Source organism: Staurois parvus, unplaced genomic scaffold (genome assembly GCF_062004578.1).
Source record: "Staurois parvus isolate SC_StPar_1 unplaced genomic scaffold, SC_StPar_1.0 ptg000470l, whole genome shotgun sequence".
Classification (NCBI taxonomy): domain Eukaryota; kingdom Metazoa; phylum Chordata; class Amphibia; order Anura; family Ranidae; genus Staurois; species Staurois parvus.
Genome location: NW_028318266.1, coordinates 3,058,848 through 3,075,164, shown reverse-complemented (window position 1 = coordinate 3,075,164; position 16,317 = coordinate 3,058,848). Strand labels below are relative to the sequence as shown.

At 41.0% G+C, this 16,317-nt stretch overlaps 1 protein-coding gene across 1 annotated transcript; it reads left to right on the top strand.

Annotated features, from left to right (window-relative positions):
* The first annotated feature begins 14,320 nt into the window (after positions 1 to 14,320).
* On the top strand, positions 14,321 to 15,256 carry LOC149452554 (olfactory receptor 10A7-like). Its single transcript, XM_089689203.1, has one exon. It carries the CDS (start codon positions 14,321 to 14,323, stop codon positions 15,254 to 15,256), a length of 936 nt encoding a protein of 311 aa, XP_089545329.1.
* Positions 15,257 to 16,317: the final 1,061 nt, after the last annotated feature.

The window sequence follows — 16,317 nt, the reverse complement described above, 5'->3', positions numbered from 1 at the left end:
AAAATAATAATATAATAATAATAAATGTAATTCAATAATATAATCAAACCAAAAACACTGAAATGTGAAATAGAGCGCCAAGTTCGCACATCGCTGAGCTCAGTCGCAGAATCGTTTTCAGTGTCTGATGAGGAATTTCCCCCACGAATCATTATCACTCAATTCTGCAAGTGGTTCTGATTTACTATCGCTGTTCTCTAGCCGGTCTAAAACCGCGTCTGACCTAAAGGGACGCTTTTTGGATGCCATCATTCCCTCCCCTCATGCCAGGGTACTAGGTGTAATCCTAGACTCCAATCTGTCCTTTCAGCCCTTAATGCAATCACTGTCCAAATCTTGTAGACTTCACCTCCACAACATCTCTAAGATATGTCCGTTCCTAACCCCGAAACCACTAAGCAACTTATTCCAAATCTTAAAACAGAAAAAAGAAAGCGCCAAACAATAATATCAATCCTATTAAGCAGCAAACCGTGAGGACGTCAGAGTGACAAAACGCGTAGGACGGAGCCTATTGGATGACGTCAGGACGTTCCCTGTAGCTGTCGGCGAGGTGTCCGCGGTGAACAGAGTTCGTCCATTCTTTGTATCCTGTCGCTTTTTATACCAGTGTCAGGGGGACACTTGTTTTGTGAGTAAGATGAGATTTTAATAAATATAAATGGTTTTGACTTACTGCACCATCATGCCTTTCCTTTATTTCTGAGTGATATTGCCATATATGTGGAGGATGATCGATATATAGAGTGGTCTTGGCCATACTTCAGAGTGGCTGCAGAGTATTGCTCCTGGTATCTGGATGATTTCAAACTACAGAGTGTTGCTTCAGGATTTGGATTCTTTCATCGCTCCCAGAGCAAATACGCTTGTGCTGATTTATAATTTGATCAGCATTGAGCTCTGGTGAGTTTATTCCATTCATCTGGTGGTGGATTGAGCATGATGCATTTATATATTTAAGAAGAAATTTCCTTGGGATGTTGGACTTTTTGCACTAATTAATTTATGGACTGTTGCACTGGGGATTTTTTTGTACTGTCCAAATCTTGTAGACTTCACCTCTGCAACATCTCCAAGATACGACCGTTCCTAACCTCGGAAACCACTAAGCAACTTATTCCCTCCCTGGTTATATCTCGCCTTGACTATTGTAACTCTCTCCTCATTGGCCGACCTCATCGCAGGCTATCCCCTCTTCAATCTATCATGAATGCTGCTGCCAGACTCATCCACCTTACTAACCGTTCTGTATCTGCCATCCCTCTCTGCCAATCCCTCCACTGGTCTCCATTCAGTGTCCTCCACCCCTCTCTGCCAATCCCTCCACTGGTCTCCATTCAGTGTCCTCCACCCCTCTCTGCCAATCCCTCCACTGGTCTCCATTCAGTGTCCTCCACCCCTCTCTGCCAATCCCTCCATTCAGTGTCCTCCACCCCTCTCTGCCAATCCCTCCACTGGCCTCCATTCAGTGTCCTCCACCCCTCTCTGCCAATCCCTCCACTGGCTTCCCATTGCCCAACGGATAAAATTCAAAACATTAACAATAACGTATAAAGCCATTTATAACTCTGCCCCAAATTACATCACCAATCTTGTCTCTAATATCACCCAAACTGTCCTCTCCACTCCTCGCAAGACCTCCTACTCTCTAGCTCCCTTGTCTCCTCCTCCCATGCTCGTCTCCAGGACTTCTCCAGAGCTTCCCCCATCCTCTGGAACTCTCTACCCCAATTTATCAGACTATCGCCTACTCTGCCCACTTTTAGGTGATCTCTTCAGGGAAGCCTATCCTGCCCTCAGCTAATACTGGAATCTTCTACTCTTCCAACCAGTCCATCCCTGAGGAAGGAATAACACATGGATGAAAAAAGTGAAAACCAGTAATTTATTAAAAAAAAACATGGAGGATTGTGCAAGATATAGTGCTTAAGAAATCTGAATGTAATGCAGACAGAGTTGTTTCTACTTTAACTTCTGTGCAACAATTCTGGAAGGTCAAACTGCTAGCAACTATGCCATGTGCCTAAAAAATATTTATTCTATTTTTTTTTTAAACTTTATTCTTGTATAAAAAAAGAAACAGGTTTCCAAATTCTGTTAAAGTTGACTCCCGGGCAAACAGAGTGTCTGATGAGGAATTTCCCTCACGAATCATTATCACTCAATTCTGCAAGTGGTTCTGATTTACTATCGCTGTTCTCTAGCCGGTCTAAAACCGCGTCTGACCTAAAGGGACGCTTTTTGGACGCCATGGACATTTCTCAGTTTCCAGGCAGAAAGAACAGTAAAAATGCAGGCAGGGCGCCGGACAAATTACTCGGGACAAAATGTATGTGAAATGGTTTGATACAGGAATGTTATACTATGTGATTTTAGTGATTTTAGTGAATGTCATTTTTTGTCATTTTCAAATTTCCCACCAGTTCCGTCCCCCGTACATCCCGACGCTCGCAGGGGACGGAACCCAGAAGACAGATGCCGGCATCGGCCGGATTACATTGCTGGGGACACTGCAGGAGGGACATCACGGGAGCGCAGGACAAGGTAAGTGATCGAGGGATTGCAGAGCAACGCCGCATGGTATTCCCGAGTGTAGCTCGGGGTTACCGCTTTTGGTACTGAAACTTTACCCCGAGCTACACTCAGGAATACCGCCAGGGAGGTTAATAAATAAAATTACAAATAATAATAAATAATAATACATAAGTGATAACAAAATACTTATTAATTGTAACCTAATTGATCCTCTTTGGGGTCTCCAAGTGACAAAAAACACACAAGAATACACAGTGGGTGAAAAATATAAATCCATGGTCTCAAATTAGACCCAATGTGATCTAACTACACATAAAAAAGTGCTCACAACTTTGGTGTAGGAGCCGAGTGTTAACTTCCTCCGTGCACAGATTAGCACGCCAATACGTAGTTGCTGGAGGTGTGATGCTATTATCCTCTATATTGCATTATAGTGACACTTGGGTATTACAGGCCTATCTTTGTCGTGACCTGACGTGCTCATGTTATCCACGGTGCTACACTCTACCGTGTTGTTTCTTCCTGTATTTTGTTTTAAGCTATGTCTATGAACTGACTGATGCTTTGCGTGCTTTTTTTTTCCTGTAACATGTTGTCACTTCTCAATAAACTTTTATGGAACAAAAGAAAAAAAAATGCTCACAACTACCCAAATCCTAATTAGGATCGGTGATTGAACATGACTTGTCCAATATTAGTGACACACACATGTGATCCCAGCACTGGGGGATAGATGTTCCAAAGTGAAAAAAGTGATAACAAAAAACACTCCAAATGAAGATATTCAGAAATCAATTTCTCACAATTATTTCCTCCAAAAGAACCTCAGAAATTGAACATAAAGCCAAATTAACCTAATAGATAAAATATTATAATATATAATACACTAAAAAAGTCCAACATAATTTGTGTAACACCAGTGTCTACAGATATTAAAACATGCAGGTGATGCTGTGGATGTTTGGTTTTAACACATAGGCCTTTCTGATTAGATTAATTATCCACAAAGCTAGTGTGTGGGCTGCTGCTGCTTACCATTTCCTCAAATCATGGGATACAATAAAAAGTATTTCTGGGTAAATATTTTTTTCCCCTGTAATTGTTTTGAGTGTTCTTTTTTAAATAAGGGCACCAGGAAAGGGTTGGGTGGGTAGGGAGACTTTTATTTCTCTTTTATGAATTTTGTGTTTTGAGTGCTCCTATAGCTATTGGTAATTAGGAGAGGGTTCAGTGGGCAGGCACGGCTTGCGCCCCCCCGACTTTTTTAACTTTTTTTTATCTAAGGGAAGATTAGGTTAATACACTATGTATTATTAGTATTTGACCCTTTTTTCCCCTTCTCTCTCTCTTTTTTTCATCTCTTTCTTTCTTCTTCAAGGGAAGATGAGGGTGAGAGGGAAATATATGACATATTATTAGTGTTGTGTCTATTAGTGTCTTTTTTTTTGATTGGTTTATTGATGTGTGGTCTTGACCCAACTGGGTTAATAAAATGTATACTTTTGAAGGAGACCCTGTGGGATTTAGGACCAATGGCTACAATGAGGAGGTTGAGGTAGTATGTGTGAGATCCTCTTTGTTTCTTTGTGCTCTTAATTTTATATGGGTACAAGGGGAGGTTGGGGTGAATATATATATATATATATATATATATATATATATGTAAGGGTTTTTTTTCCCCCCCTATCTCTTATAAGGAGGGATGAGGGTAAGAGGGTATACAGACCAGAACTACCTGACAGCATGTCTCCCTTGCAAATGTTTCCCTCGGCTCAGGCTAAACTTTTCATGCTTAGACACTTCCTTCTCCCAACTTCTCACAAATTTAGGACCTTTGTTGATCTGACCTCAAAAGTAAACTACCTGCTTGTATGCTGTGTTCTTATTTACAGTTTAAACATTTTTCCCTATCTAAACAGCATTTATTGACTTTAGACCATCCCACAGATTTTGAGCATAATTTTTGCAAAGGTCCGTCCCAACTTACATTAAATTTCTACTATTTATAAGCTTTTACATAACTCTACCCAAGCTTGAGGGCTACAAAATGTCTATATGAAAAAGGGGAAATAGCCCTCCATTGTTCCATATCCCCTGCACAATTGGACAAAATCTGGGCAGTTACTGCTAAGTCTTCGACCTGTGTCTTTTAAGTAAACTAATTACAAGGTCTTAATGTTTTGGTATAGAACCCCTGAGGTCCTACATGACCTTGATCATTCTATTCCAGCTATTGCTGGCGTTATGGCAAAACACAAGAACATTAATTCATATATTTTGGCTCTGCTGCTCGATAAAAACATACTAGCAACCAATATTTAGAGTGATCCAACAAGTTTTTGATGTTTTCTTAGCGATAGATTCCCTACACAGTATACTGGGCCTACCATATCCTGGAATGCCCAAGCACGCAAAGAAAATGATTACACATATCCTGAAAGTGGTTAAGCGACAGATCCCGCTCCACTGGAGATTGCCAGACCCTCTGACTCTATGGGGTTAATTTACTAAAGCTGGAGAGTCCAAAATCAGACTCCCTTCTGCATAGAAACCAATCAGCTTCTAACCTCAGCTTGTTCAATGAAGCTTTGGCAATGAAACCTGGAAGCTGATTGGTTTTGTATGCAGAAGGGAGTCTGATTTTGGACTCTCCAGCTTTAGTAAATAAACCCCTCTCTGTCTTTCTCAGTAACATGGTGGATCTACTTCATCTAGAACATCTTACTGCTAAATTTTGAGACTAAGTAGACCTCTTTGATTGCACCTTTTTGGAACAACTCCCCAATATGGTCCTTTACAAACTTCCCCCACCACCCCTGACGATTCACCTGGCTCACATTATCTGAATTTTTTATAACTAAAACCTCAAACAGATGTCTAGATTTATATGTTCATTTGTTACACATGACCTAATTTAGTATTCTTTTTCCCTCATTTTTTTTAATGTTTTTCTTATTTCCATTCATCTCTACCTGCTTTGTATTGAGTCATTGACTACCTGAACAATATTTGTCATCATTGATGTGTTGATCAATACTGATATTTAGCCACTTCCTACTGCTCTGTTACATAACCTGCAACACTTTGACTTATGTAATTGTATTGACCTATTACCTTGTACCCTATTTTGTATATTACTTTGTGATGCAAGCCCACTTGCTACTTATTTTTACTGCTAAGAGTAAACCTCACGATGTATTTTTTTGCCCTGCTTTACATGTTGTTTGGTATATTCTATTTTTCAAAATCTCAATAAAAAGGCTATTACAAAAATAATTTACGGGGACACCCCAGATTCCATTTCAGAGTTCTGGCTTTCCACTCTCACTGAAACCCAATAAACATTTTAATTTTAAATGCATCTAAATCCAAAAACAAAAAAGTAATCTATGGGAGCTTATTGTTCCCGAGTTGTATGGCTGCATTAGTTTCTTTTGAGGATTTTTTTTCTTTATTTTCACCTAGAAATCATGTAAGTAACACACTTCCTGTCCTAGGAAGACACCACTCACTTGCTGTGCTGTTTCTATGGAGAGGCAGCGCTTTCACCCTACATAAAGAATTGTGTTAGAGCTTCAAAACACTTTTTCCTTCTCTCCTCATTTCCATAACAGAAGTGGAGGTGTTTTAGAGAAGTGACTTGGCTGGACCATTAGGACCACTGGGGTTGATTTACTAAAGGCAAATAAACTGTGCACTCCAAGTGCACTGAAAGTGCAGTTGCTCTAGATCTGAGGGGATCGTGCAAGGAAAATTAAAAAAACAACATTTTTGCTTGCACATGATTGGATGAAAGAAATCAGCAGAACTCCGCCTCATTTCAGAGCTTCCCCTCGTATATAAAGCAAGTGCACTTGTACTGCACGGTATATTTACCTTTAGTAAATCACCCCCACTGTGTAGTCAGCTCACTACAGGAAGTTACAAGCTCACTGGATTTCATATCAGTGATTATTTTTAACATTTATTGAAAATATATGACAAAACACATTTAATTGTAAACAGATCAAAAGGAAAGAAAATAATCAATAGTATCATTGCTAGTATAGATGAGCCAAACACATGCAGGTTCAGTTTGGTGCAGGTTCAGAGAACATTACTAAAGTTTAGAACCCAAATTCAAACTCAGTAATGGCCATTTTCTGGGCTAACAGCCAATAGATTGCCTAAAAAGGCCATGGAGAGCTTGGCAGTGGCTTGGCGGATATGTGCCAATGAAATAAATAAAAATAAATGTATAATTTATTGATCATTTTTTGGGTGGCTTAAAATACAACATTGAAAATGCAAAGGTTGTTCAAATTACATGCTAAAAGGATGCCTTGCTGTTAGGAATGGACTCACCAATGGTGGTGGGACTCACCTGCCTTGTGGGCTGCAGTACCAGGGCTAGCCAGCGGGTGCTCTCAGCAACCAGAAGCTCACTCCTGCAATCAGCCATCACCTGAGGCTGATTGCAGGAGGTGTATTTAAGGAATGGCCAGACCTGCAGCCAGTGCCTTGTTGTAATGTCAGGAATCTGGGTATGACCAGAAATGTGTGGACTGACATAGGCAAACGCAGGCTTCTGGTATAGTATAATCAATATAATTTATTAAAGACTAACAATACATAAACGCAGTGCAAAACATAACACAGTGCAACAAACCAAACCTTCAACAAACAACCATACATACAACACTAAACATAGTCGGGCAGGCCGGGTCGGTAGCAAACGGGCAAACAAGGTAATAGGAGCAGGCGGGAGAGTGGTCAGGACTAGCCGAGGTCAGTACAGGCAGAGTTCATGCAGAATCAGGATAGAAGCAAGCAGGATCAGGATACCGGGGCCAAGCGAAACAGTACAACAAGGCACTGACTGCAGGTCTGGCCATTCCTTAAATACACCTTAAATGCAGGAGTGAGCTTCTGGTTGCTGAGAGCACCCGCTGGCTAGCCCAGGTACTGCAGCCCACAAGGCAGGTGAGTCCCACCACCATTGGCGAGTCCATTTCTGATACTTGCTATATGTGGTTTCAAACAACATAATAATTCCTAGGCACAAAATCAGTCTGTATTGTGGCATCACATGAAGTGAATGTATAATGATTTAATTTAATTTAACATTAATAATTGTCCAATACAATGTGTGCACATTGCTCCAGGTGATGATTCCAAATAAACTGATAACATTTCCAACTCCTCTAAGAAGGTGTTCACTGTTGTAACAGTCAGCACCCAGTAGTAGACTACTTCTAGAGCTTCTGCTGGTCAACTCATTGGGGCCCAAAACCATGCACTGGCGTGTTCAGGGTAGCGTCCTTTTAAAAGTTTAAGCATGCAGTGATAAAGTGTTTCTAGCTGGCAATTTTGTATATCTGCTGGATAACTGTGATGTAAGAGTGGCCACTGGCTACTCACCTGTCCTTTGTAAGCAAAGGTTCTCTGTCTACCTGCAAAGCAAAGGTTTCTCTCTCTTCCTGATGGTGTTGTCAGTGTTTGGCTCTTTAACTGCTAAGCAGACTCCACAAAGTCAAGGTCTCACTCCAAGGCTCTGGAATAGTGTCCGGTCCACCTCTACTGCGACCAGGTGGGTTGCAGTCCGTCCCAGTCCTGGTCTCATTGAGGAAATAAAAACTTTTTCCTCTCTTAGGAAAAAAACTGCTTCAACCCCTCCTCTTTAATGCCCCTCTGCTGGGAATTGTTGTTTAGAACAAGCCTGTGGTAATGGCTGAGTCTTTTTAATGAACTATACTCTCCACAATCCTCCATGTTGTCTCTCAAAGGTTTCTAACAGTGCATGTCCTCAGCTAGCCTCATGGTGGATGGAGAGTGGCTGTACACCAGTTGCTCTGTGTTCTGTGATAGCAGACCGGGGTTACATTATTAATACTGGCCCAAGGGACAAATGTTCCCATTGCCCCAAACTAGTCGTCTTCTCTACAATCTATGCACCAGTGTGGGGTGGTCCAGTATGAGATCATATTACATAATGTATAATGGCTAGATTATGCAATCTCTACACAGTAGCAGGACTCAGACTTTTTACTACCAGAATGTGTGAACCCCACTTCTATCCTGAATAAACTAGACTGGGACCAGGGGTGGACTGACCATTTGTAAACTCGGGCACTGCCCGAGGGCCCGGGGTCAGTAGGGGGCCCCATGAGATGCCCCTGGTACCTTTTTCATAGGCTTTTTTGAGTTTGGGCAAGGACACAGGGGCCCCATGATCCCCCTATTGCCCGGGGGCCCCATGAGTTGTCAGTCCACCCCTGACTGGGACACATATATTTCCTATTTACATGTGAATTATTGAGTTTCTGTTTTAATATTCTTAAATAATAAAATTAGATTAAATAAATCAGTAGTAGTTCCTCCAGAGGATTCTTTTTACACATGGCTCATTAGTGGGAAATACACAGCTATATCAACAAAGGCTTAGTAGACAATATTTATACACAGAAGGAACAATGATAGAAAACCCTTAGGCCTTAATAATTTATGCATGAAACTATAAAATGATCATTCATTTTATGTAGACTGCAGATGTTCCTGGGTGACATTTATTTATTTGCATCACGCCAAAAGGTAACTTTGTACAGCTTCATGCCAAACACTTGGCCAAATATCAGTGAACATACTTTTTTTAAAGGAATTTACAAACTGGAGACCTGTTTTCCTTCAAGATTAAAAAAGACTTAATGCTTTAATAAGGTGTAGAATTAATACCGGATTAAAAATATGCAATGCAATTTAGCTCAGGGCAAGGCCGAAGGGTAGGAAGCAGAGGCTGCCACCTTGAGCGTTACAGTAGGAGAAGGCCACAGAACATGTGGGACTTGCAACGTATGCTACAGAAGTAGTTCACAGCTCATGGTGGAGAACTTTGGCTTTTTATTCTTGGGTGCGAAAGGACCTTGTCCTGGCTCTTGTCCCGACACTGGCTTGCCTGTAAGCAGTTTGGCTTTCCAGTGTTGATGCCCAGGTGATAAATCCTAATCCTATGTGAACTGGGTGGGAATCATATGTTCTCCTTTGGTTTAGTGAACCTCTTTCCACCATCCAAAGAAACAAATGGCTAAATGGCTTCTGTCAGAAACTGGACATAGAGTGAGTTGAGGGCGATAGTACTACATGGTCTATATGATATTCTCTGGCAGAGAGAGATGTAAATGGTTAATTTTATTCTGTAAAGATACAGTTGTGTTCATCTCCATGCTGTACGGTAGGCAGTGGTGTATTTAGGTTTTTTGCTGCCCTGGGAAACACAAAAATCAGATGCCCCCCCCCCAACAGAGAGAACCTGTTACTGAACAACATCAGTGACTAACAACACCTCTGCAACCCCACCCAAAAGAGCCTTCCACTAACCCCCCACCCCACCCCGGAAACAGAGCAAAAGATACTCACCTTCACAGCTCCCACAACGAGAGTCGGGCTCTGCATACACCACCACCAAGTAGCCCGCAGCCTCTATCAGATCCCGCCTGGTCCCCATGCTGCATATGTCCCCCTGAAAAATGCCACCCTAGGCAAATGCCTTGTTTGCTTTGTGGTAAATACACCCCTGATGGTAGTGATGGTGTGCTTCTCTTCAAAGACCATTTTTCCAATTGTAACTCCCACAACATTAGGGAAGGCATAATAATAATTAAACAACAAAAACTGTACACGGTCTATTTTAAAAGATAACGCCCCTGGCTTTAGTAACAACATACCGTTAAATTAAATTAAAAAATATCTAAAAAAAATAACATAATGGCCAATATTATAATGATAAAAATATTATATAATAAATAAATAATCAACCTGCATAATCAATACACCATTGCACCAGAAGACTGTTACCACTTTGGGGGAAAACGTTCAACAAGAGCCAATCACAAATCATTCACCTGAAGGATCATGCAGAGTAAAGATTGTTTGCAGTCAGCCATTTATTTATATATAATTTATTTGTTTGTTTTTTATTAATTTTTGTATGAATATCTTAATCAAACCATCATGATATTGAAAAACAGAACAGAAGACAGGGCTCTTTTGTTCATTCTGGCCCATTTAGAATGAATGCTTCTTACCTCATTAGTTTTGTTTGAAATTGTTTCCAATTTCATCAATTCATATCCCAAATCAGTATTTTTAAAATATGTTTCACATTTTTTATTAGGTTTTATGTTTTTAGTTTAACCTAAATTAAAATCTTAAAAATCAGCAGTAGGGACATAACTTACAATTAGCACGATATGTCCCTTGTGCTGATTTTCCTTGGTTTAGGAGAAATATTCATCTTTCCTACCCCCCTGCACCCATTGCCATAATCTTCCTGGGTTAAAACAACTGAGGGGCTCTCAGAAGCTCTCATCAAGAGCTGTGCCATTCATAGAAGCCATACTACAGATTCAAAGAATGACACATACTCTCTAAATGGAGGACAGGGAGCTATCAATCACCCTCCTGTCCCCCATTCAGAGATCATGTGTCATTCATAAAAGTCGTAGTACAATGTATATCAATGGCACAGCAGAGCAGAAAGGCTGGGAATAGTTAAGCTTTCTTGGTGAGAGCTCCAGGCAGCCCTTCAACTGTTTAAAGTGTTACTAAACCCAGAACCATGCATTCACTATATCCGGTCTCCCCAGACCCTGCATTCACTATATCCGGTCTCCCTGGACCCTGCATTCACTATATCCGGTCTCCCCGGACACTGCATTCACTATATCCGCTCTCCCCCGACCCTGCATTCACTATATCCGGTCTCCCCAGACCCTGCATTCACTATATCCGGTCTCCCTGGACCCTGCATTCACTATATCCGCTCTCCCCGGACCCTGCATTCACTAACTCTGGTCTCCCCGGACCCTGCATTCACTATATCTGGTCTCCCCGGACCCCGCATTCACTATATCTGGTCTCCCCGGACCCCGCATTCATATATCCGCTCTACCCGGATCCTGCATTCACTATATCCGCTCTCCCCGGACCCTGCATTCACTATATCTGGTCTCCCAGGACCCTACATTCACTATATCTGGTTTTCCACAATACAAAGAACATGGAAATGCATATATTTTAGTAAATATAGACTGCAAAATACTTTTTCTCCTCTTGGGGGATTAGGAAGGAATTTTTTCCCCTGCAGGAGCAAATTGGATCATGCTTTGCTGGATTTTTTTTGTTTTCCTCTGGATCAACTGTGGGTGTAGGATTACAACTTTTTTTTTAATGGTTGAACTGGATGGACTTTTGTCTTTTTTCAGTAAGACTAACTACAGTGGGGCAAAAAAGTATTTAGTCAGCCACCAATTTTGCAAGTTCTCCCACTTAAAAAGATGAGAGAGGCCTGTAATTGGCATCATAGGTAGACCTCAACTATGAGAGACAAAATGAGAAAACAAAATCCAGACAATCACATTGGCTGATTTGGAAATAATTTATTTGCAAATTATGGTGGAAAATAAGTATTTGGTCAATATGAAAAGTTCATGTCAATACTTTGTTATATATCCTTTGTTGGCAATGACAGAGGTCAAACGTTTCCTGTAAGTCTTCACAAGGTTGGCACACACTGTTGCTGGTATGTTGGCCCATTCCTCCATGCAGATCTCCTCTAGAGCAGTGATGTTTTGGGGCTGTCGCTGGGCAACACGGACTTTCAACTCCTTCCAAAGGTTTTCTATGGGGTTGAGATCTGGAGACTGGCTAGGCCACTCCAGGACCTTGAAATACTTCTTACGAAGCCACTCCTTCGTTGCCCGGGCGGTATGTTTGGGATCATTGTCATGTTGGAAGACGCAGCCACGTTTCATCTTCAATGCCCTTGCTGATGGAAGGAAGTTTGTACTCAAAATCTCACGATACATGGCCCCATTCATTCTGTCCTGTATATGGATCAGTCGTCCTGGTCCCTTTGCAGAGAAACGGCCCCAAAGCATGATGTTGCCACCCCCATGCTTCACAGTAGGTATGGTGTTCTTTGGATGCAATTCAGCTTTCTCTCTCCTTCAAACACGACGAGTTGTGTTTCTACCAAACAGTTCTATTTTGCTTTCACCTGACCATATGACATTCTCCCAATCCTCTTCTGCATCATCCAAATGCTGTCTAGCAAACTCCAGACGGGCCCGGACATGTACTGGCTTAAGCAGGGGGACACGTCTGGCACTGCAGGATCTGAGTCCCTGGCGGCGTGGTGTTTTACTGATGGTAGCCTTTGTTACGTTGGTCCCAGCTCTCTACAGGTCATTCACTAGGTCCCCCCGTGTGGTCCTGGGATTTTTGCTCACCGTTCTTGTGATCATTTTGACCCCACAGGGTGAGATCTTGCGTGGAGCCCCAGATCGAGGGAGATTATCAGTGGTCTTGTATGTCTTCCATTTTCTAATTATTGCTCCCACAGTTGATTTGTTCACACCAAACTGCTTGCTTATTGCAAATTCAGTCTTCCCAGCCTGGTGCAGGTCTACAATTTTGTTTCTGGTGTCCTTCAACAGCTCTTTGGTCTTCACCATAGTGGAGTTTGGAGTGTGACTGTTTGAGGTTGTGGACAGGTGTCTTTTATATTGATAACAAGTTCAAAAATGTGCCATTGATACAGGTAATGAGTGTAGGACAGAGGAGCCTCTTAAAGAAGAAGGTACAGGTCTGTGAGAGCCAGAAATCTTGCTTGTTTGTAGGTGACCAAATACTTATTTTCCACCATAATTTGCAAATAAATTCTTTCCAAATCAGCCAATGTGATTGTCTAGATTTTTTTTTTCATTTTGTCTCTCATTGTTGAGGTCTACCTATGATGCCAATTACAGGCCTCTCTCATCTTTTTAAGTTGGAGAACTTGCACAATTGGTGGCTGACTAAATTTTTTGCCCCACTGTATGTAACTATATAATATGTGCATTTCGTTACAAATCAATTTTCAGACAAAAATTTAGATTTTCAGAGATTCTATGTATAGATATAGTAACGAATGTCAACAAATCCTATAACAGTTATAAAAATAACTAATTAATGCATTTCTTTCATTCGGATGACGTTACATGATGCGACAATAGTTTGGGCCCATGGTGAAAATAATTAAATTTTCAAATGTATTCAGTAATTCGGATTCAGATAACAAATGGATCTGAATTTGGTTTCATTTGTTAATCTCGGATGCACATGATGTCAGTCGATATAATCCAGTAAGCTCATGCCATTTCTCTTGGTAGGTTGGATGTATATAGGGGAATCCCTGTTTTTTGATAAATTTTGCATTATTTATTCTGTTGTGTCTGAAAATATCAAATTGTTCTGAATAGTTTCAATATATAAATAATACATCTATCCCAAAATATCAAAACCAAACACAAATATATAGCAATCTTCGGAAAAAACCTGCACATTTTTTAGAATCCACCGGAACAATAAATATACAAAACAAATGCCAAAATATACTAAATAAATTCTGGAAATGAATTGGTTCATGTGAATATGACAAAATTATATTCTTCAATGAACAAATGCATCTGAAACTAAATGAAAATTTTCAGGGGGGCACGTGTCTAGCAAATGATGTAGAAAACAATCAGTTCAATCACAATGTACACAATATACAATATGAAAAATTAATTAAAATGAAGGCCAGAAGAAAAAATAGAATGGAGGACCTGAACAGTAAGAAGCAGATTTTATTGCAGTATTTAAAAACTTACATTAATGACAGATTTAGTGAACAATTTATTGTTACTCGTTGCTTTCTTGTTCTCTCCTTCTACTATCTGTATGATTTCACTCTCCTATCTGACAGGTCAAATTCCTGGCTTTTAAGATGTGTCAAGACAATCAAACAAAAGTCTCAGAAATCCATCTTCTTGGAGTACAGGGTCTAGGAAACTTCAAACCTCTATTCTTCATGGTCCTACTTTTATTTTACATTGCAATAGTGACCGGAAATCTTTTAATTATCCTTCTAGTGTCAACCAATAAAAAGCTCAAAATTCCAATGTTCCTCTTTCTCCAGCACCTTGCTTTCGCTGATTCCCTCCTAGCCACTTGTATTATACCAATGATGGCAGAGATAATAATAAGGACAAAGGGGAAAATGTCTGTTGCTGGCTGTATCACACAAATGTATTTCTATTATATCTTTGGATTTGTGCAATGTTTTCTTCTCTCTGTAATGTCTTATGACCGATATGTAGCTATTTGTAACCCTTTACATTATATTGTAATTATGGACCGCAGGATCTGCTTCCTGTTGGGTTATGGTTGTTGGGTATTAAATTGCAGCCTCTGTTCAACTGAATTTATTTGGATAATTCAGTTTGAGTTTTGTGGCCCCAGTGACATTGATTACTTCTTTTGTGATTTGGGCCCAGTTATGCAATTGTCCACATCAGACACATCTATCGTACAATGGCTAGACTTCACATACTCTGTCCTTGTCTTATTCTGTGCTCTTACCTTTATCATCGGGACATACATCTACATTTTTATTATTATTTTCAAGATTTCATCTTCTACTGCCAGAAAGAAATCCTTTTCAACATGTAGCTCCCACCTGCTCTCTGTAGGTGCATATTATGGGTCCTTGATCACCATTTATGTGACTCCATCCAGTGAGATGTCACCTAACATGAACAAGTACAGTTCCTTATTGTACATTGTAGTGACCCCATTGGTGAATCCTCTCATATATAGCCTGAGGAACCAGGAGATAAGACAAGCTTTAAATAAGAAGTTGAGGAAGATAGCAGTAAGATAATTTAGATAGAGATTATTATTATTATTATACAGGATTTATATGACACACTTTGCTCAGCGCTTTACAATATAACGGGAGACAATACAGCAACAATATAGTTCAATACAAGAGGGAAAGGAGGGCCCTGCTCCTTGGAGCTTACAATTTAGAAGGGAGGGGCTAGTGGTACAAAAGGTAGTAGGGGGATGGACTGATTGGAAGAGTAGAAGATTCCAGTATTAGCTGAGGGCAGGATAGGCTTCCCTGAAGAGCTAGGTTTTCAGAGATCGCCTAAAAGTGAGCAGAGTAGGCAATAGTCTGATAAATTGGGGTAGAGAATTCCAGAGGATGGGGGAAGCTCTGGAGAAGTCCTGGAGACGAGCATGGGAGGAGGAGACAAGGGAGCTAGAGAGTAGGAGGTCTTGCGAGGAGCGGACAGTATGGTTTGGGTGATATTTAGAGACAAGATCAGTGATGTAATTTGGGGCAGAGTTATAAATGGCTTTATATGTTATTGTTAATGTTTTGAATTTTATCCGTTGGGCAATGGGAAGCCAGTGGAGGGATTGGCAGAGAGGGGTGGAGGACACTGAATGGGGGCCAGTGGAGGGATTGGCAGAGAGGGGTGGAGGACACTGAGTAGACCAGTGGAGGGATTGACAGAGAGGGGTGGAGGACACTGAGTGGAGGCAAGTGGAGGGATTGGCAGAGAGGGGTGGCAGATGCAGAACGGTTAGTAAGGTGGATGAGTCTGGCAGCAGCATTCATGATAGACTGAAGAGGGGATAGCCTGCGATGAGGTCAGCCAATGAGGAGGGAGTTACAATAGTCAAGGCGAGATTTAACCAGGGAGGGAATAAGTTGCTTAGTGGTTTCCGAGGTTAGAAACGGGCGTATCTTGGAGATGTTGCGGAGGTGAAGTCTACAAGATTTGGACAGTGATTGGATTTTGGGCTGAAAGGATAGGTGGGAGTCTAGGATTACACCTAGTACCCTGGCATGAGGGGAGGGAATGATGATTGTGTTATTGATCTTGTTGGAGAAGTCAAGGGAGGGGGCACGGGCTGGGGGGGATACTAAGA